This window comes from Chamaea fasciata, unplaced genomic scaffold, assembly GCF_029207755.1.
Source record: "Chamaea fasciata isolate MVZ Bird 193981 ecotype frontalis unplaced genomic scaffold, bChaFas1.0.hap1 SCAF_5, whole genome shotgun sequence".
Lineage (NCBI taxonomy): Eukaryota > Metazoa > Chordata > Aves > Passeriformes > Sylviidae > Chamaea > Chamaea fasciata.
This window is the reverse complement of record NW_027094090.1, coordinates 48,853,389-48,875,763: the sequence shown is the minus strand read 5'-3', so window position 1 is coordinate 48,875,763 and position 22,375 is coordinate 48,853,389. Positions and strand designations below refer to the sequence as shown.

Sequence of the window (22,375 nt, the reverse complement as noted above, 5' to 3'; positions counted from 1 at the left end):
ATGGTCCATTTTTCTCAGGACAATGTATGTTACAAACCTCTGTAATTTCATGCTCTTACCTTGCAGATCATGCTTATAGAAAAGGAAAAAATAAGAAAAAACAAGCATTTTCTCCTTTCTTTTTAATGTAGCTCTTGTCTAAGTGCTCAGACAGGCACTGTCAGCTCTGAAAATTCCAGATTAATCAAGCAATTAAGAATTGATGTCTAGTGACTTATCATGACTGGAAATGAGAGATGCTGCATTCATTTTAGCTCTGCAAGAACCCAAAATAGGTAACCTGATTTTTATGGACAGCAAGATTTCAAATATTTGGAGACAACAGTTACAATTCCTTCTATTAAAGTGGTTCCTTCGGAACCCCCATCTGTGTTCTGCACGTTCCTTAGCAAAGGGCCAGTCTGTACAGAGGCCCATGCTGGAAGAGCTGCATACTTCAGATCCACACACTGCCTTTACCTGAATGAGTCTGAAAGCGTACAGAAATCCCAAGAGTGGGAGCCAAGATGAAATTTTGCTGCACTGCTTGAATAAACAGTCCAACTGAGCAGGAATTACATCACTTCAAAACTATGGTTTCCTTTAAACATTAAAAAGAATGGCAAGCATTTCCATTCACATAATTATCAGCATTATCACCTCTCCTCACACCTCCTTCTCCAGCATCTAATTGTTGTGATCCTAGGGACTTCCCTGCCTCCCTTCCTTGAGAGTGGAGAAAGCCTTTGCAACTCAGCTGCAGTCATTTGCTTTCTTCTCCATGAGCTCAGAACTTCTTCACTAATCAGAAAGACTTTATGGGTTGGATGAGCAACAACTCAGCACATTCCCTCTGTAAACATTTATTGGGGGAATTATGGCATACATATTTGGACTTCCGATGGCAATTTTGATCTGATGAGCTTTCCTCACTGCCAAAATAGTCAATGCCTCTGTAAAAGAGAGGAGTAACTTCTTCTGCAGCTTTGCTACCTCAGCTAGGCAGATGTGAATCTGATTGATACCTGCATGAGAAATCAAAAATGAAAAGCAAAGTGCTGCAGAACCCAGTGCTGGTGACTCAGGAAGAAACTTTCTTTTTCCCTAAACTATAAGTAGCTCAACAGCTCTTACTTACCCAGCTACTAGCTTCTTCCTGGACAACCTGATAGAAATAAGAGCATAGAAACCTGAATTCTGTTCCAAACCACCTCTTACGCTCTGCAATCTTGGAAAAGTCATTTAAGCTCCTGAGTCTCCATTTTTTCCAGGCATGAAGCTGAAATGACATACTGAGCCTTGCAAGAACTTCTGAAACCTCTGATCTTAATAGCACGTATCAGTGCCAAAAGCACCATTACAGGCATTACAGCATTAATTCTCTCACAAGGGAGGGAAGCTCACTATGCCATAAGTATTTTGGATACAATTGTTACCCCTGGAAGTGCTCAGATATCATTGCACAAAATTGTAGGCAGATGAATCTTTCAGATGGGATAGAAACAAGAGGCCCTGACAGGTTATTAAAAGACATAACGTTTTGAAGAAGCCCATATGTTAGCTTTTTCATGTTCACCCTGTTCCAATTTGGATAATTATGTTCTAACTCTTTAAAGCAGGGTGGCTGACCTGCCTGGCCCTACCAGCTGTATATCCAAATCTTCATGTGGCCCAGAGCAATACAATACAACCCACATATTTCAAAAAGCTGAAGGAAAAGAGGAGCTCTAAGAGAGGTTCATCAGCTAGTGAGAAAGTTTTCCTCCTGGAACTGGAGCCCACCCCTCCTGCTGAAACAGTTCTTCCCCCAGAAGCAGCATCTCCTCTGTGTCACTTCCCATAGGAACCTGCCTGGTATTGTCAGGGCACCATCACACTTTGTCCTTAGGCAGCTGCATAGTGGCAGCTCTGTGATGCACAGATGCTGTGAACATTGAAGATTCACAGCTCACAACACATTCCAGCAGTTTACAGGCCTCGTTATTAATAGTGAAGGACCTAGTGACATACTATTTACTAATAGTAATCTGCATTTCTACTTTAATATTAAGAAAGAAAAACATTTCATCTCTCACAGTAAGTAGAGCCTGGCTTGTCCGAGAATCAGGCAAGAGGACACACTGAAGGTTCACATTCTTCTCTTGGAGATCACTGGTGCTCTCTGAGCTGCTCTGTTTTCCTTTATAAACTCTCAATGATAATTCACTGTGCATTGCAAATCTTGACCACCACAGAATCCCAAAACACGAAAGAGCAGTATCTGAGCCTTCATCAGTCTCCTGACATAGTAAAGAAGAGAAGCAGCATATGGTGCAAAGGATTTTTTTCACCACAGACACACAGTAAATCTTCCCAAACCCAAGATAAGATGCCATTTCCAAATGGTGAAAGAAAGTGGTGGCAATTCCAAGCAGCCCCAAACAGCTGACTAATTTTGCGTTTCAGATGCCACTCTGACCCAGTGATGGTGTCAGCAGCCACTCTCCCTTGCATGGGTAGTCCTGTGCCAAGACATCCATATCTGATGAAGCAATTGCTCCAGACATCATGGACGCAAAAGAGGGGAACCTGTCCTGTCCCCATCTCTTCACAGGTGCTGGTGACACCTGGGCCACGGCACAGAGCCTCGAGGAGTGTCAGAGTCACCAGCCCAGGGGTAGAAGACAGTCATGGCTGGGGATGTTTGGCATGGCTGTAGCTGCCCACCCCCGGGGAGTCCGTGGTCTGGGGGTTACCAGGGAAGCTGGCGGGGGCGTGTGGACATACGGGACAGGAAAGAGAGCAGAGAGGACCTAGGGCACCATCTGGTGGCTTCACTCACTGCCTTCCCTAAATCCTTGTCTCGTGGGGTCACAATCACATGGTCAAGGGCTCAAAGAAGGCCAAGACTTTCCAAGAGACAGCCCAGCTGGAACAAGAGACCCCTGCCCTTGGCCCCGGCTCGCACACCTCTATGGCACTGCTGGGTAGGACAGCAGTGCAAACCAGAGCCATAGTAACCATTTTTTGGGGGTGCTGTTCAGTCAAGCACTTCCCTTGATAAAGAACCAGCTCTACCTGGGTATTTAGAGATGATTTGCAGTAGAGACACTCCGGAGAAGGCCAAAGAAGAGAAGACAGAAGTGATGAAGGAGAGCACTTTGGACATGCATTTCACTGGCGTTATCCACCACAGTAAGGTCTTGTCTGCAGATAAAGGCAAAGTATAGTTTGCACTGTTTTGTATGACAAAATAGTACCCATGCAAGAGCTTGTCCTCTGCAGAAAAAGATCAAATCAACAAACCTGGTTTTTACCTTCTCAAATGAGGATCTGCTGAAAAGCATTATGAAGGAGTCCATTTAAAGGGAATAGATGACCTCAGTGTCAACAACCCCCTTTGTAGCAATGCACTCTCAGAACCAAAGGCTCATGTCTGGTGAAGAGGGAAAAGGATCCTAGTCCTAAAACAGCACCTCCTTTACAAGAAGGCAGGCAGTGCGTTTCCACCTCACACCACTGCTTACTTTGATAACAGGTCTCCACTTCCCTGAAATCCTGACAATAGAAAAGGGTAATTCAACACCTAGGAATCAAAGGTTATACCACTATAACCACGGAGCCTGCTCTGTGCATAACAGCACCATGCTGGGGGAAGCAAGTGGAGCTGAGGCCCTTAGAGACACAGTTTTTAAGAAGAATCCGTTCTCAGCATTCAGTTTAAAGCAAAATGTATAGGGTGAACACAATAAGCCAGTCACTGCTTCTCACATTTGTGGAGCTGGGAAAACTGATCCATAATTTCCTTTTTTTTTTTTTTTTTCCAATTGCCTAACACTTAGAAATGAACACGTTTCCTCCTGCTAGTAGCACTCATTTTTTGCACCTATTCTCATGGGTCACAGAGCCAGGTAAGACAAAAAGACCAAATGACAACAAAAAGATTGAATGACTGCCTTTTCTTGGAACAAATCTCTGCTACAAAGTAGCTATACCAATATCACATAAATTATATTTGGTAGTCTCTCCTACTTGTGCCTTCAGGCATTTCCTCATACCACCTTGGAAAACTCCACACCATTTAAAAACATCCCTGCTCTCACAGCCTTCTGCTTTATGCTCTTCTCTCACACACACTGTTGCTGCTGTGGCTGCCCATGGTGCATGATGCTAAAGAAGTGATCTTTGATTGTGGCTTCATAGCTTTAAACTCCCTTTTTCTCATGCAGCAGCCTTTTAGCCTTCCTCACAGGGCCAACCCAAACAGTGACCCCACCCCGATTTTGACAGTTTGGCACACAGCCCAAATCCCCACATGTGCCAGTGTTCCATAGAAATTTTTACTATTTTACTTAATTGATCAGAACCTCGTGTGATTCTGCCAGCACTTTAGCACTGACTGTTCTAGAACAGCATTTTCCATTCTAAATACTGTTCTTTCTCTCATGTTTTATTTTAAACAGCTTCAGCTTTTTAATATATAGAATTGTTCAGGCAGAAGTGTAAGAAACATGCTACTTAAAAAGGTAACAGAAACACAAGACAAATCAACTCACTGCAAAGAGAGATCCTTGCCAGGATATTTCCAGTAGCATCCAGTATTTTTAGCATTTATAAAATTTGAAAAACAAAACACAAAACCTAAGCATCATTATTTTGAAAGTTTTTACTTTTCATCTAATCCACCAGCATCTGCTGAATATTTTATTGCCATACTGCAACATATTTATAATTCATCTCATAATTTCTTCAAATTCATTAAGGAAAGAAATTGTTATAGCTGTACAATCCTCTGTAAATTCTTCTGTGAACACAAATATTTCCTGGTCATATTAGTAAAATCTAAAACTTTTTACTTCAAAAATATTTATAATTGTTGTGATCACTTAAATTATAAATGGGTCTAATAAGCCATGCTGTCCATCCATTCATTGCCTTTTCTGAAATGAATTCCTCAGTACTGAGAATAGAAAAAGCCTTTTTCTGTGGTTAAAGAAAGTCCAAATTGCATGTTAGAAATCTTTTCTAATAAAAAGAGCAAAACAATAAGTGGATTATCTCTTTAAACATAGTATAGGAAGTTTGGAGGCCCTGGAGACATTTTCCATAGCCTCTATCTCTGATACATAGCAACATTATCTTCAACCAGAGAGGGTCCTATTATCCTGGAGCTCAATTTTAATTTGATCTTCTTCTTTAAAGAGGTTTCTACAATTCCTCTCAAATTATGCTGCATATTCTTATTTTGGGTTGGTTTTGTTTGGTTGTTATTTTGTTGTTGTTGTTGTTTTTTAATACAAGATAAAACAGCCTCAGCTTTTTGATCTGCTGGTTTGATCATGTCATAGAGATATTTAATGTAACTTCTTCCCTATCGAACCAGAATACGCATCAGCAGAAATGGTAGGCCAGTTCCAGATGACAGGAAAGAAAGAACTTGGATAGCAAATTCATTTCTATAGCCTTCCTCCTCCTTCCTCCAGTCATTCTAAGTTTCAGAAGTTGTCTCCCTGGCCAATAATGTATGGTCGGAGAGTAAAGGAGCTTTATACTCTACAGCAGCTACCTGAAACAAAGGCAAACCTATTGATTTTGGTGGGGCAGAGGTACCATGCCTGATCCCACTGAGCCTCAAAATCCCAAGGGATAACAATGTCCAAGAAGAAAAAGAAACTGCGGAGCTCCACTTGGACCTCTGCAGGCTGAAACCTGGCCCCAGACCTGCATGGTTTATGCAGCCCCAGCAAGGGAGTTTTCTCATGTTCCCACCTCCTTGTTCCTCTTTCTTGTTCTGGAATGGGCACTGTCACTGACACACGTTGTCAGGAAAGGATATTTTCTATGTGTTCCTTTTCTCTGCCTTTATCTCTGTCAGTGCATCCAGTCCTCACTGTGTACTGCTGATATTGCTGAAGGGGAAGCATTTTCTTGGAGGCACTGATTTGAGTCGCCCGAGTAAGGTCGCAGCAGGCATCTGTGACTACTTGATGGGATTAGCAGATTATGAGAAAGCATGTTTGCTGTGGGGTTCCTGAGAAAGGGAAAATGGGCAGGTGGATGCTTGGATCTGGTTAAACTATGCACGAACTCCTGATGGCCATTTCGGCAAAGCCACAAGCACAGGATCAGATGGGCGGCTGCAGGCCAGGATCGGAACATCAAGCCAGCAAGCAGGGAAGTCTCTGTATTGTCCTGCCACTTGCAGAGGATCGAGAGTTAAGTATTTCAGCCGGGGCAGGTGAGAGAAACCTTTGCATATTGCCCATTCCCAAGATAAGTGCTTGACAAAAGCAGCTTTTCTTTTGCATCAAACAGTTTTGCTGCAAAATAGCTTTGCTGCATCAATGCAGACTAAGCCCCGAGGGATTTTAACAGATACATTCTGTTGTTAATGAAGGGCAGTTTAGAAGGGGCCAGGGGTTCAGAATTCCCTCGTGGTTGTGCTCTGAAGTCACTGTGGATCTCTGCATGCATCTGCATCTCATCTGCGATGTAAGAGTAGCTCTGCCATACAGGAAGATGTCTGGTCCACATAGGGTCAGATATCTTCCCTGTTAGATATTCTCATACAATGTATTAGAGGATTCTTCTAGGGTCTCCTGCTTCCTAGGAATCTGCAGAATGACGAAAATGAGAAAAGAGAAACAGGAAAATTATTCAAAAGATGACAAATTAATTCTTCATAAGCAGACACTGACATTTGTTCTGTTAGAAATGGCTGTAAGTGATCTGATGAAACAGAAGCCACTACAGTGAGAAATGCTGCTCCACCAGAGATCAACGTGACTAATCCAGCCCAAGGGATAAAGATGTCTCCTTTACTAGTCACTCTTCCCCAAAAAACCTGTCAGACGGGGGGGGGGGGGGGGGGGGGGGGGGGGAGGGAAAATTGGACTCAGTAAGAAAATAAATCACTTTGGATTCTGTGAAGGAGGAATTCCCTGACCTCCTCAATCCTGTTTCTTCAACAGTTGAGTCTATTCCTCATGACCGTTCCTTGTGTAGACAAGGCGCTGACAGACTGATATTTTAAGTGCTGTGTGGCACAGGCCTGCTGTAAGCAAGGTTACACAGCAAGTAGCTAAAATGCCACCGGCTGAACTAAGCCCCACACCAGCATTTTCTCTGCTGCCACCACCAAAGGGAAACACTACAAAAATGCTGAGTGGAGGCACCTCCAAAGCATGTAGGATTAACCCCTTGCTATCCAAACTGGCCAGTGGTCCAGAGTGACAGCATGTAAATGCTCTTTTCAGAGGCTTTCTGCCCTGCTTCCCTTTACAACTCCCCCTCAACCGTGCAGCATCCCGCAGCAAGAGTTGGGCTGGACCCTCTGAAGCAGTCAGACACTGTTCAGCAATCTCAGCTCCCACTCACAGGCTAAACCCACTGACCCGCAAGTCTCACTCTTACAGAAAACACCCTCTTATATTCTGGCAAAGACAGCTGGAGGACAAGTGTCTCAAGTGGTCACAGCCCAGGATGGCTGAGGGAAGCTAATCAAGGTGCTTGCAGCCATAGTGGATACTGCAAACTCTCCAATGCTGAGTTCACGGGACCCTGCCACTCACGCTTCGCTTCCTCCAGACCACCACAAGAACACTTGGAGTTGTCTGCTCTCAGTGTGAGAGTTCATCCCATCCCCTCTCTGCTTTCTTCTCCTCTCTTTCTCCCATCTCTGCTTTGGCCTTTACCCCACTCTGGTTGACACTGCCAGCAGCAGACCCACTCACACACAGATGCTCGTCTGCTGTTGCTTTGTTGCTGCTCTGTTTTACAGACCCTCTGTCCATCCAAACAGTGGTTGAACGGTGTGGGCCACACACGAGTAACTCAGCACAGCCCAGACAGCTCCCTGGTAGGGAAAAACCCCCCACAAAGTTCATCTTACCATCCAGACTGAGTCATTTCAGAGGGGGCAGCTGGTAAAGGTATACAGAAGAATAAACAGGATCAGAAAGAGGAACCCTATCCAAATGATTCAAAATGCAGCAAAACACCAATGCAGGGATGCTGTCTTTTCCAGTGCATCATGTAAGACAAGCCTATATAGAACAGCCCATCCTTCCCCTCAATAACCAAGAACCCGTCACTGCTTTTGCTACCACCACTGTGGTGGTGTCACAGCAGTAACTGCAGGAGGCCAGTGGCCATGGGACCAGACCACATAACAAGCATCTCTGACACAAAGGGGGTTACTTGATTTTAGATCACCTTTTCCTAAAAGGTGGGAGTTGTGAAAATGTCTTGGACACTGGAAAATACTGTCCTCAATGAAAGAGAGGGCTGGTGCAACCAGGGGAACTCTCCCCAACAGAACATAAATGGGAGAAAGCAGCAGATGTTTTCCAGGAACATTTTCCGGCATTGGAAGAGGATATATTTTTTAAGCAGATAAGAGGCCTGGAGAAGAAAATAAAAATTAGGTTCTGAGGACAGGAACAAAATGTTCCCTGGTGTGCCTGATGCAAAGTTTGTCCATATGAAACAGCTGATGCTTGCCAAAGGCAGGGTAGAAGGCTGTGGGGCCTCTGATCTGCTTCATCTGGCCCCCAGACCTAATTTCCACCTGCCTCTATTTTCACTATGAGTAAATTTAGTTCCTTGTCTCTCACTCATAATTCTCAGCCCAACAAGAAGATCCAAGTCCAAAATATACCCACACTGCCTTTTCCTGAGCACCAGAGCTGACAGTAGAGATTGTATAAGCTCAGTCTCTGCTCAAACCATCTTAACTTCTGCTACCATGAAATGGCTCTCAGGTGCTTAATGCTGGTGAGAGAAAAGTTGTGTTCGGGGTCTGCTGCTGGTGCACAGATTCCTTCAGCTCCTCAGAGGATGTCTCAGCTGCCCAAATAATCTGGAAAGGGCAATAACAGGACCAGCACCTGCCCAACTCTTCATGAATGCCCGTCTTGTTCAGAGGGAACAGTGATGCCAAACCCCTCAGTGCCTTTCAGCACACGTCATACAGCAACGCATCTGCACAAAACTGTGAGTGCCAGAACTGGTAGAGCTGCAGGAGCCAGGGTTCTGCTGGAAGAGGGAAGATAGGCTACATGTGCAGCCCAGCTGGTGAGTGCATGCCACATCTGCTTTCCCCTTTTGGGGGGACTGGAGACACATTTACTGCCTACTAGGTCATAGGATTGTGTGGGGTTTCTTTCCCCAGGTGCCCAGTGCATATGGGAGCTTTCCAAGAACACAGCCCTGGCCCTTACCTTCCCTGGAGGATTCTTTTTGTGTGATGGGTTGTTTGTGTTGTTGTCAAGGCTAGAATAGATATCAACTTGCTGCACATCCAGGCTCTGCACAGAGAAGAGAGAAGAAAGTAGGGGTCAAATAAAATACTTAGGTTTAAGATAACTAATTAGCCACTGGATTGTTCCCCATCTCATGCCTGGTATTTTTTAGGGACCCCTGCCATCTCCAAAATTTTGAAGTTCACGACCTTAACTTGGGCAAACAGAAAAGCCTTTTCCCCAAAAGTGCAGCTGCAGCATCTTCTTTTTGTCAGGCTTACAGAGACAGGCTTTGATGTTACCTACCCTGTTTAAGGCAGTGGAGAAGAATGTCAATGCCCCTGCCTCCCTCTGCTCCAAAATTTTCCCAGAAGGCAAAGTTGTCCACTGGGGAGGACCACAGGTAAGAGGCAGCGCTCTGCATCACCTAAGACTGTTTAGGTGCCTGACAACCACAAACTCTTGTTCATGATTATTCTGGGGACACAAAGGTGAGAAAACAGGAGAGGCTGGGGGTCCTGAAGCACAGAGGCTGTCAAAAATGAATGCAATTTCTGTTTATTGTCTGTTGGGTTTGTTTTTTTTTTCCCCCAAGCCAGAACTCTCCTTTCTTCTTTGAGTGAGGAAAGAATAATTAAAAAATCCATCTGCTCCCAGGTCCTCAAAAATCACCATGGTCCCACTCAGCTACACAGAGAAACACACACATGCCCTGCATGCATATGCACCCGTTGTTCCCCAGGTAATCATGTCACAGGAGATGCATGTCAGTTTGAGTGTTATTCCAGATCTGCCTGAAGGATCAAACATAACAATCACGAGGACTTTTCCATGTGTGTTTCAAGGATGACAGCAGGTGGCCAAGGTGGCTGTTTCTCTGGCAACAGGAAGATGGGAGGAGCTCGGGCTGCATGAGGGGCAGATGGCATTAGTGGAGAGAGTGAGGTGCCCTGTAATGCAGTAGAAGGATGAGCAAAACATGGAGGTTTCATTGGGAGCTGCCAATCACTTGAACTCTCATCATTTCATGTGACGTTGCAAACACTCAGCATCTTTAAGGATCATGGCCAGCAGGACAGTGCTTTAAACAGGACCAAAGGATAGAAAAGCAGCATTGGGGAGTGGGCCTTGGAATAAACAGGCACTTAGACATGAGTTGACCACAGTGAATGGGGTACCACATGGCTCTCACATTCCCACTGCTACTCTGGAAACAGTCAAATTATTTCACCTGTCTGCTTCCTGCTCCCAAAACCTGCTTTGCTTACTCAGACACCCCCATCATTCGCACATGCACATGCGCACACAGAAAATTCTATTTCTCCACACTCATTTTCAATTCTCTTTGTGGTGCTTACAGTGAGGATCTTGTCTTGTGTGCTGAGCTTCCAGAAGCCTGGCTCCATGTCCCCTTGATAGCCTCTTTCTCTACTCCAGACTGAAGCCACTTGCAAGCAAGGTGTTTAACCTCCAAAAAAGATCCCCCTCCCTCCACATGCCTTCTATCCCATGGAGGCTGTTAACAATGCTGGTACTTTTCTGGTCAGTTGAAGAGCTGGTGTCTCCAACCACCATTTACAAGTTAATTACTTTTACCTGGTCACTGATCACCTGTTACTGTCACAGTGGAGGCACACAAGCCACTCTCCTCCCTGCTGACAGATGCCTTCCTAGCCCTGAGCAGCCTCCTGTCTCCCTCACACCTGAAAAAGCTCCTGTGCTCTGGAACCTGACTACACCTGCACTGCAGGAGTTCTGTTTGCTGCTCAAAAAAGCTTGTTTGAAGTGTAAAGCAGATAAAACAAGTCCCTCAAATTGTTCTTTCCAAACTGCTGATTAACTAAGCAGCTAGTCAGAGGATATACAGGTTTGGTTCTGGGCAGCGCAGTGAGGTAGAGCTACTCTATGGCTGCAGGAGGACAGAGAGGTCAAGGAAGGTAGTACAGAGAGAACAAAGTGGGCCCTCAGCTGCCCCCTTATTACCAGGCTTTTTGCTACGTTGTATGCTTTTCACTGCATACAGCCACCCCCAGGGACTACAAAGTAAATAGCGGCACCTGAAAGAGCCACTGGGGAAGGTATTTGCTCTCAGGAATGTCCAGCAGGACAGCTTTGCAGAAGGTGTTGTTAGGACCCTTCCCACACCAGGGATAAGACTTGCTACCATGTGGGATAACACAGAGCATTTAATGAACCAGTTCCAACAGCATCTGTTACTTTGATGTCCAGTCCTGCCTCCTCTTGCTTCTGCTCCCAACTCCAGACCTGCAAGGAAACTGTGTTTCCCTGCTCTCACTTTCCTCCAGACTCCAACCGCTTGCTTCCCCACTCAGATAGCACAGCTGGCACGTGCTAGCCTCCTGTCCAGCCCCTGATCTCTGACCTCCTTCTTTATCTCATCATTGGGAGTTACTTCTCACTTGTCCTACCTTTTTTTCCTTGCCTTAGATTACCCCAATGCTGATCACAGATTTTTTTCCTTTCCCATGCTCCCATTAAGCACTGATTTCAACACCCACCAATAGATTTTCACAACTCACCTAGTTTCAAACACAGTTTGCAGGGCTGAGTTTACATCATACAGAGCCCCAACAAAATTTAGATGTGGGGCACCAGAGTTATCATTCAAAGGAAATCTGGTTTGTCAACTTTCTGTTCCCTTCACCTGTCCTGAGGGCCTATCCAATGCAGGTTTCCATCCCAGGGCTCTCACCCTCTCTCCTCCCCTGCCCATTATGGCTTGCAGGGCTGTGCTCACTGCTCTCCACATCACAGCCTTCTGCTCTTAGCCTGTGCCTTGTCTGGAGCGGGAGCTGCTGCTTCAAGCCCCTCCACTGCAGCAGTTGCTCAACAACAGAGGAAACTCCTGTAGACAGACTTATACTCCCCAGCATGCAGGAGATGGTCCCAGACTGCTTGCAGCCCTGCCAAAGAAGGCCAAGCCACCTGCCCTGCATACCAGGCTGGCCAGGAGCCCTGCACAGCTGGTGTGTGGTTAACAGGCTTCACAGGAAGGCTGCTTGGGCCAGGTCCATAGGGCTCCTGCAAGCACAAGGGCCCAGCCAGTTCCTGGCATTGCCTGTGCTTAAGGCCGACTTCGCTGGCTTGCTATATTAGCCTTACTGAAGCCTGAACAGAATAACATGATGAAACATGTAATTAAGATGGAGCTAAGGATGCATGACGAGGCCGACTGAGCAAGAAATGAATTCGATTTTTTTTTTGTCTCCTTGCAGAAATCATCTACTTCAGCACGAAACTACCCATTTGGATTTTTATAAGCCTGAATTAAAAAGAAATTACTTGATACAAATGAAAAGGTTTATAACCTGTAACCTCCTTTACCCAAAGCATTGCCTTTTGCCCAGAATAAACATATCATATACAATACATAGTGTTCTCTTTTAAACTGCTACTCCAAATATTAAAGGGCCACAAAATGTTGCCCCCCCGCAAGTGAGAATGAGAAGAGGCAGGCCCATCCTCTTGTAGGTATCTGCCCCCAGTCAGGTCTCCTGCCTCCCTGGCAGAGCCTTGCTCCTCTCTGTGGTACATTTTCCAGAGCTTTGCTTTGCTTAGTTTAAATGATTAATGCAGCAGAGCTCACAGGTTTTCCTTGGAGAGATTTTTCTAGCCCTTATAGATCTCACAGACAGAAAGGTTTCCTAATATCCAGGCAACATCCTTCTCCACTCACTTTCATTTTGATCCTCCTCGCTGGTCCTACAGATCACATGAAAAAAACCCAAAAACCTTCCCTTCCCTTCTTATTGGAGCAGCCATCCCATGGGAGTAAAAGGAGAAAAAGGAATCAATTTAAAATGGAGCTGGACAGGTTGTAAATGGGATTAGGAGTCATGGTTACTTGAGGTAGCTGAGGTCTAGGCCTGACATTTCAGGGGAGCCACTTCAATGCTACTACCTATGACACTGTGGCTACTGGGCTTGAGGAGTGGGAGCAGATAGAATTCCTAAGTTTGGGAAATGGAAAAGGAGATACTATACACTGAAAAAGGAAATGCTTAAAAAAAGAAACTCCCTTTACTTTCTCCTTGCCCATTTCCCCCTGCTAGATAGTGTGCCTGCCTCAGGAGTGCAGTGGTCTGTGACACTGGCACCAGTGAAGGTGCCATAGCAGAAACTCAAAACAGCTGGGGGTTGTTCAGGGGATCATGTCTCTGTCCCTTTCCTGAGCCATCAGTCTCCAGCTGTGAAGAGTGTCCTTGTGACACTCAGCAGCACAAAGTGGGGCTGAGAGTCCCTCTTCCTTCCCAACTTTTAAGAGACCCTTCTACTTCTTCCACCAGGAACCCTCCCTGGCCCCACACTTGCTGTTCTGTGCTGCTGGCAGAGGGAAAGGTGCTGCTCAGCAGGGCACGGGGCAGGGCGTGGGCACTGGGAGGCCAAGACTGGGACCAGGATGGAGACACACACAATCCTGAGAGAAGCTAAGCAGGGCAAGGTCACCAAGACCAGGCTGGTATGGAGGTATTGTTTATGTTTCACACCATGATATTGGCATTGTCTGTACCACGGCAGGGAAAGGAAGGGCTGTACCATGATGTGGACAGAAGAGATAAAGGGTGCTTCTGGTACTCACGTCATAGACAGGAGGTGGTGGTGGGCTGGCTGAAGGGAGCTGTGTTTCCACCTCCAGTCTCAGGATATTTGGCTGGTTCCTTCTAGGGCACAATACCTGCTCAGGACAAGACACCAAATGACACATTTGGAGAAAACCACATGTCCCCAAAGCTAAAATGAACACCAATGTCATATCAAAGCCAGATGTCTGCACACCTCCTGAATGCTTCCACAAGAAAGAGTGCTGGCAGTGTCTGCACAACATGTGCTGGTTACTTTCCTCACTACATGGTTAAGTGTAGAATCCAGTGACTTACACTGGAGCAGTGGAAAGGAGAACTGGGCTCTGTGTACATATAAAGCACTTTCACCACCAAAACCTTACTGGCTGAAGGGTGTAAGTATTGAGCAGCACGAAACAATGCTATAGGACAGGGAGTAAAGCAGGGCACTGGTCACAGTGCAGAGAGGAATTTCAGAGAGGCAAAATGCAATTACTTTTATCGGGATTTGGCAGGGAAGCTTTTCCTAATACACAGAGTCTACAGACGAGCACCAGACAATCATTAATGGTGACATAGTCAGTGATACATTAATGCACAAGTCCAGCACAGAGTTGAAGGAAGAAGGTCCCTTCATCTGAAATGTTTCTTGCATCAGATGAGTTCTCCTTGAACACATTCCATTCACACAGAGAGAAGGGTTAGCCCTGCTCAGCAAGCAAGAGAAGAGACAGAAAAGGCAGAAGGCTTTGCTAAGTATCTCTGTTCTAATTCAGAAAGAAGTGGGATGATTATATTCACATCACATGAAAACGACAAACTGCTTTCCAGTCCATTAGTAACTAAGGAGGATGCTAAATAGCTTCTCTTAAAGATAAACATTTTTAACCCAGCAGGTCTGAGCAAGCTGCGGTGAGAAATATGGGCTGTGTTCTGCAGGAGGGCAAATGTAATGACTGCACAATCTCTTCAGACCCCAAGGAGGGGCCCTAAGTCTGAGATTCAGTGGCCCACCTCAAAACCCAGAGATGCCAATTGGTGAGTTGTGACAATGCCTCCCCTCCTCATCCCCACAGAGACACTGTCTAGGCAAACCGAGATGGGGGCCTGTCTCCAGCCGACTCCCTTTGCCTCTTACACTCCCTCCCCCACATCAGACTGCCTGCAAGGTAAGTCTTACAAGATTAGCTGGGCTGCCAACTGCTGCCATTCTGTTTTCAACCTCATGATCTCTGACTGTGTGTGCTGAAGTCTGATGCTCCTTGGAGTCAAAGGACTGTACACGCAGCACAGCCTCCACATAAAAAAGCATGCAGTGAGTCTGCTGTTGTGGTGGCAGAGAGCAGCTTCAAGGAGTTATGAGGTGTACTCTACCTAGAAAACAACAACAATCCCCAATTCCATCCTAAAAGATGTAAGGGTATTTGTAAGCCAGCCTTGACATCTCTGGAAGAATGCAGATGATGCTATTGGAACACCTGAGGGTGGCAGTACTAGAAGGTAGGTTTTCCCCAAACAACAGGGATTCCAATATCATGACTCCAGAGGTTTTTCCACAGGGTCCATCTCATCCAGATGTTCCAGCTCTGCTTTTGGCTTTTCTTCTCCCACTCTCCAAATCTTTTCTTCCCCACTCCTGGTATCCCCTTTGCTCTCAGCTTCCTAGATTTCACTTCCTTACCCAGCTGGTCCCAACCTGGGACACTAGTCTGCTCACCCAAGGGGCTCTGTCAATCCACTCTTAAGACCCTCCTAGTGCTTCCTCACTCCAGATTCCAGCCCCAGTCTCCCCCCTGAGGCTCATTCTTCCAGCCTCACAGAATCACTGCTGATGGAAGGTGTCCCTGGAGATTGTATAGTCCAATCCTCATTCCTACTTTTTTTTTCTCCCTAGTTACTTGTAATTTTCCCACAGGCTTCCTTGGGATCCTTGTCCTGACCTTCCCCTCTCACTCTGTCTCCTAATGTCTTCTCTGCCAAACAAATGCCCAAGGCTTTGGTCCCCATCCCTATTACAGTGCAGAGTTTTTCTTCCATGGTGCCCGAGCTCAGGAATGCAGATGCAGTCTCCTTGAAACAGAGTAACCTCTGTCTCGAAAGAGGATTAGAAATATGGAAAGTCTTGCCATCAGGGTTGTAACAGATCTGCTCAGGTGCAGAGGACATTACTTGTCTAACTGGCCCCTTCACATGGGTTTTAGACAACTGAACTGGTAAATTGACAAAAGTCATGACTGAGTATGCACAAACTACAATCTTTCAAAATCCCATCACAAGGCTACATCTCCTTTAATATTCTCAGGGCTAGCACACTGCTAGTGTGACTTTTTGCCCTGTGTCAAATCCTTGCTCTAAAGCAGAGCACGCTGTAGTCAAAATTATTGCCAGAATTTCTTTAATGGGCAAATCACTTACTTGTTTTGTCTTTCCTGTAATCTTTTCTCTCAGAAAAACTGAACTTAAGAAAATAAACTGGATCAGACACCCAGTATGGAAAATTTCAGCACGGGGACTTCCAATTCAGCCAAGCTAGAAGCAAATGAAATTAATTCCTAGAATGGGTCAGGTATTGCTTTTTATTTCGTTATTACTTGCCTTTCTTTTCCACAGAAGCAGAGCTGTTGTGGTGATGCTCAATACAGCAAGAAGAACAGTAAGGGTAACAAGGATTTCCCACCCATAAGAGGTATTTATGTATCCTGTAGCTGTAAGAAAGAAGGCAAAAGGTTCACAATGTGAGTGGAAGTTACAGCCCTGCTGTATTTTTAACCTTGGAAACAGCCTTGAGAAAACTAAAATACAGGAGTGCAGCATATGGTGGCAGAAATGCATAAACCCTTCAGAACATACTCTGAACAGAGAGCAGGGTGCAGCTGCAGAATCACGTAGAAGATGCAGGGTATAAGCAGCTCCTCTTCACAGAGGGAGGTGACATAACTATGAGAGACAAGATATTTGGTGGATAGAGGCTGGCAAAGGTCTTTTGTGATAGGAGCAGAAAGACAGATGGTGGAATGCACACAGGTCACATGAACTGGGAGGATGGGTTCTGTAGGCGTCCTCTGACCAGTATAGCAAAGCTACTTCATCACAGGTCTTTGCATTTACATTAACAAGTTCTTCATACCCAACGGTCAGTAATACACATCCAGCCAGTCAGCAGCATGCACATCCTTATCACTTTTCTCTTACGTTGCATCAAGCTTTCCACTGCTTTCCAGTGTGCTCATTAACAGGCCAACCAACAACTCCTACCAAATGGAAAAGAGGGAGGCATGTTGGTGAGGCCATAACCTGTTTGTGAGTCCCTAAAACTGAGCATGCTGATTCTGCACATGTGATTACAGCAAGCACCCTTATGACTGACCTTATCAGCTGCCTCTGTCACACTGCTGAAGGAAAAACCACACTGTCTCCTGAACACTGGCACCTAACAGCACCGCATGACCCAGTGCCCAGGTTCCCTGGATAGATTCTGACTCCCAAGAGGCTATGGCAGGGCAGATATAAATCACTGCCTCTTCATGTCCCCATCTATGCATTGGGAACAGCAGCACAGGTTACCTGTGCCAAGTGCATTCAACCCTGATGGCAGTTAGTATTGGGCAGTAAGCATTATTGATACCTGACTTCATAGCATGTGTGGACAGAGAAAAAGAAGAGCAAAGATCAGGTTTTCAGAGCCAGATCCAGCTGATTTTTAAGCTCCTGTCCTTCCTTTCTGGTTGTTCACTTACCTCTAACAAGGACAAACACTCCCTTTCCCATTTTTTCGATATCATTCCATTTGACCTTGCAGTAGTACGTGCCAGTAGAAGAGGTGTTTTCAAGTGGCATGATTCTGTAGTCGTAAGATAAGGCAGCAGTTTTATTCTCTTCTCCAGAAGGAATGGGTACGTTTTCCGACCTACTATAGATAGATGTCTTCTGATCCAGTGAATTAATCCAGTAATAGCAGATTGAAAATTTAGTGTATTTCGGCATGTAAGGGAAGATGACTTTGCAGGGGATGGATGTTCCTTCCTTGAGCAGGGCAACCTGGATTGGAGGGTTTTGCTGTACATCAACATTTCCCCCTGTAAGGGTAATAATTGTCAGCAGTCACCTAACCTCACTTTCAGTGAGGAGAGGATGGCTGCCCCAAAGACAGGATCACTGTGAAAATAACCACACACCAGGAAGCATGCCTGTAGCATGCAATGTTGACCCTCGTCAGCAGCTGAGTGATTCAGAGCACGTGCCCTGTGTGATCTGCCACATCTCTTGGGTAATTGCTGTCTGATCCACGATAGCCTGCTGCATTCACAGGCTTCCCCTTTTCTCTTGTGAGCTCCTCCGTAAAACACCAGCACACAGAGACAGGAAATGAAGCAGGAAGTGAACTGATTTTGCAGTGGTGTATGAATGTATTTACAGAAGGTGAATAGAAAGCGATTTTTCAAGATAAATGCTAGCTGGACATCTCCTGACACTCCCAAGGTATAAACCCCACTTGGGAATCCATGTGTGGCTGTGTGGTGGTGGCTCTGCAGCAGTGAAGGTGTTGTACACAAGCAGGTGTTATCAGTGGGACAGTATATTTCTGAAAAGCAAGTGAGGAAGGAAATAGCATATTCTGGACAGGGGCCAGCACAAGGGCCATGAGAAATGAGTCACAGCTTAATCACTCCAAACCTTTGCTGCTCTTAAACAGGAGCAAAGCACAAGCCTCAGTGTTAGCTATGGGAACTATCTGCAGATGACTGCAGATCTTAAGTATTTATACATGACAGTATCTTAGGTAGAGATAATAAAGCATGCCCTTCACGTGCATCCTCCCAATACATACAAGGCAGTTTAAAGTGATGTATCACTGTAACTCAGTAGACAGTGTCATCAGAAGTTAAAAGAGAGGACGAATAAGATGGGGAAACTACACAATTCATCCCCTGTTTTGTTTAATAAAAAGAAAAAAAAAAAACCTAAGAGTGAGCCACAGGCTAGTAAGGAGACTGGGGTACAGGACTTCTTTGGTTCCCAGCCACATCTGGGTTCAATATCAGGCAGTCTCTGGATCTATTTGTTTGTCAGCTGATATAACACCATATGAAAAGCAACTTAAGAGGAGGCTCTTTGAGAAAGGGAACTGGAAACTTCCAAGTCTTCTCACAAAAATGAAGGATTCTTTCTAAAGAGACATGAAAGGAGAAGAGGGAAAAAAGGGTAGAGAGAGAAAGTAGGGGATGGGCAGGCTTTTCCATTTATGCTTTTGATGGGATTCCCTGGAGTTCTGCATCTATGAACAGGCTCATAACAAGGTATTAAAGCTGTCCCAGAGCACAGCCAGGCTTGCTTTTCTGTCACCATAACGCTGCATCACAAAAGGAGTGTCACCTCGGCACAGCGGGGGCCAGCATTGGAAAAGGCTCAGACTTAGCACTGCTGAATGCTGAGCACTAAGGATTCATGGTGGGGGACAACAATGGAGAGAGGGCACAGCTACTGCCCAGAAAGGACTGTTGGGAAGTACCATATGTTAAGGAAAATTCTCTACAGATCATATAGCCAGGGACAACAGCCTGACAGTAAGGAAGAGCTTAAGTTACACCACCAGAGAAAGGTTCTTGGCTGTAAAAGCAACTGAGATACAGTACAGTCCTCAGGGACATGCTCAGTCCTGTGTACACTAGATACAATATTATGGAAAGGTGGTAACAAAATCCTGCAGACACTGTGGGAGTGATAACCCAAGCGATTTATTCTGGGACAAAATCATTCATCATTCTTCTCCTCATCTCTACGTAGCAGAACATACATGAATATAGTTTCTATATAAGACACAGCTAAGAACTATTGTAAGAAAAGAGAGGAGAGATCCATTTCTTGTATTATCCCAGAAGCCACTAGGTTGAAAAGGACATACCAAGGAAAAAGCCAAGCCATTTTATTTAGGTTATCAAACTCTTCTCCCACATTTCCCCCTTCTTGAGGATTCACTCTCTTAGCTTTGAAATGCTTAAAAGACAGAAATAGCAGCAGCATGCAAATTCCTAGAGGGGTTCTCTGGAAATTAGCAAAAGATAGCAGCTGGAAATGCTCTAATATGAAAAACATGAGAGTAAACAAAAAAAATTACAAAGAAAATATTTGTTTACCTCCACACTGAAGCAACCAAAGAAACAGGAAGATGACTTTTAGATTAGGGATCATGACAGGGGGTCAAAGGCTGTAAGAACGCAACCAGACACGAAGATCCAAAAGGCAAAGGAGATGGGGGCTTGTCAGGTATTTTCACACCAGGGCAGCTGGTTGATCCCCTCCTGTTTGCAAAGGGACAGGCGGGATGTACACACACTGCATTTCGCAAGCGGTTCCTGGCAGATGCAGGCGCTTCTGCTTTCTGGTCAGACTCCTCCCCACAGCAGGGCTGACTTCTCTGTACTACAATGATGGTGATAGACCTCCCAGCGGGTGTCCAAAGACTAGGCGGAAAGCACTTTACACACACACAGCTTTGCTTCCTGATGACTATAAAGTATTGCATGCATTTAAAACAAACTTTGTCACCTTCCACAGTGACATGAAAACTCAAGTGTGGGATCACCTGTTTTGCCTTCAACACAGAAAACCAGTACACACGAGTAGTCAGTACAGAGCAATGGCTCTGCTGTACCACTGACTCCACAAAATGGCCCTCCACAGCCAACTTCCCCACTAGGTCCCTTCAGAGGATGGCACTCACATTCACAATGCGACAACAACCAGACAGCGAATTCATCCTGAACAGCTAGGCTGCTTCAGATCCACACCATGCTGGCTCTGAATCAGCTTCGCAATGCAGGCAAGCTTTAAGTAATCTATTGTAGGCAAATCTAAAAAGAGCCCTTTGAAGAGGAAAAACCACGTTTTGTGGGAGGTTCCTGCCACCTATACTCACGAAGAGTCTTTGATTTTCAATGAATGCTTGTTTTTAGCTAAGACATCTGCAATGCAACAGCTGAGCAGCATCTGACTCAAAAACTCCAGTGGCTGAGAGGTCTTCACTTCTCTTTAGGCAGCTTCCTCCTTTCACACTTCTTGGGAGACAATTGCACTGTCCACAAGAAAGCACTTTGCTGCAACTTCAAGGGTGCTCACTCATGTGGGGTGCTGTGCTGCAGAGACTGGTGGGGGGTGGCCATGTGGGGAAAGACCTAAGGGCAGCAGATGAGCCTGTAGGCTTTGTGTATTCAAAAGCACTATCAGTTGTTTTATCCCTCTGGACTTTGTAGGAACGAGGTTTAGAGTAAACAGCCTTTGGTTTACAGCATTTTTCCTCCTGTTCAGTCTAGGATAGGTCCCCAGGAGGAAGGGGTCTTGACACAGGGGAAGGCATGCAGCTACATGATGCCCAGGGATGTCTCCAGTACCCTGCTGAGAGCCTTAACAGATGGGGAGAGGAGAAAGTGGCATTGTGTGGCTCTGCAAGGCTGGTGCAGCAGCTGCACTCCTCCAGGGAAGGCTTAGCTCAGATTAGCCAAAACCAACTCCTCTCCCCAAGACATGCTGATGTGAACTGCACGGGGCTGGTCTCAGCTGAAAATCACTCCTCACAGGTCTTAATGCTGAGCAGCAAGGACAATCAAAAAGCGGTAACAAGACACTTGGGGCCCACTTGGTATTTCAGATATGGAGCCACAGATCACGCAGCTGTGGCTGTGGGGTCAAACAGTATTCAGAAGCCTTTCTCAGGCCTGAGAGGCATCTCAAGGTAGTTGGGGCAGGGAGGGAGAAGGAAGCAGAAGCTCACTACCTTCCTGTGGAAGAACTTCGCTGAGTAGTGAGGGCTTCCTCAGCTCGTATATCAGCTTATATGAGATTCCTCAGCTCATCCCCATGGTAGCACACAGCTTTGTAATTTCCAGTATCGATGTATTTCTAGAGGACAGAACATGCTGCTCCTGCCAGTGATGTGTTTTAACTGTTATCAGCATTTATCTGCTTCAGGAATTGAGGGTGATAAGTGGATTAAGTGTGGTAGGTTTGTAGGGCTGCTAGGTCAACATCATCCTTCCCTCCTTTCTGTCTCTTCCTATAAACAACCCTGTTGCCACTCAAAATGCCAAGTCCAAGAAATATCACCGTCTGGAATTAAAACAAAACCAAAACCAACCAAACAAAAAAAAAACAACACACACAGACAAAAAAACCAACCAAAAAACCAAACCAAAAACAAAAACAAAAAAATCAAACCCCTAGCATTTCAAAAGAGATCACACATTAAGACTCAGCTGTGGGATTAAAGGCACAGCCAGGCCAGAAATACATTCACTGCTGGGATTTGCTATGGTAGAACTCACTGAAAAGAAATAGCTTTGAAACGACTACCCAGCAGCTATTAACTTCGAGGCAGGATGACATTCTGCTCCCTAGAGCCTAAAGAAAGCCCAAATCTTTGAATGTTAAATTCTAATTCAATTTGGTCTGGGGATTCTGAACTGAGTTTTAACCCTGGAGACATAAATGGGAGGAAGATGAGGAAAAGCAGGGGAGTTGCTATTACCAGCCTGTAGCAGGAGTGAACTGATTGCCCCAAAACTTACGTGGAACTGACCAGGATACCTGTGCCAAAGG

General features: G+C 45.5%; 1 protein-coding gene across 1 annotated transcript; it reads right to left on the bottom strand.

The window, feature by feature from the left end:
• Window positions 1-3,595: 3,595 nt before the first annotated feature.
• NFAM1 (NFAT activating protein with ITAM motif 1) lies at window positions 3,596-21,206 on the bottom strand. The gene is given in 8 exon segments (XM_066183573.1): window positions 3,596-6,572; window positions 9,180-9,266; window positions 13,801-13,896; window positions 16,379-16,488; window positions 17,521-17,859; window positions 19,918-19,978; window positions 19,980-20,264; window positions 20,266-21,206. Coding segments are annotated over 8 exon segments (1,083 nt in total). The 5' UTR covers window positions 20,311-21,206; the 3' UTR covers window positions 3,596-6,512.
• Between the last annotated feature and the right edge of the window lie 1,169 nt (window positions 21,207-22,375).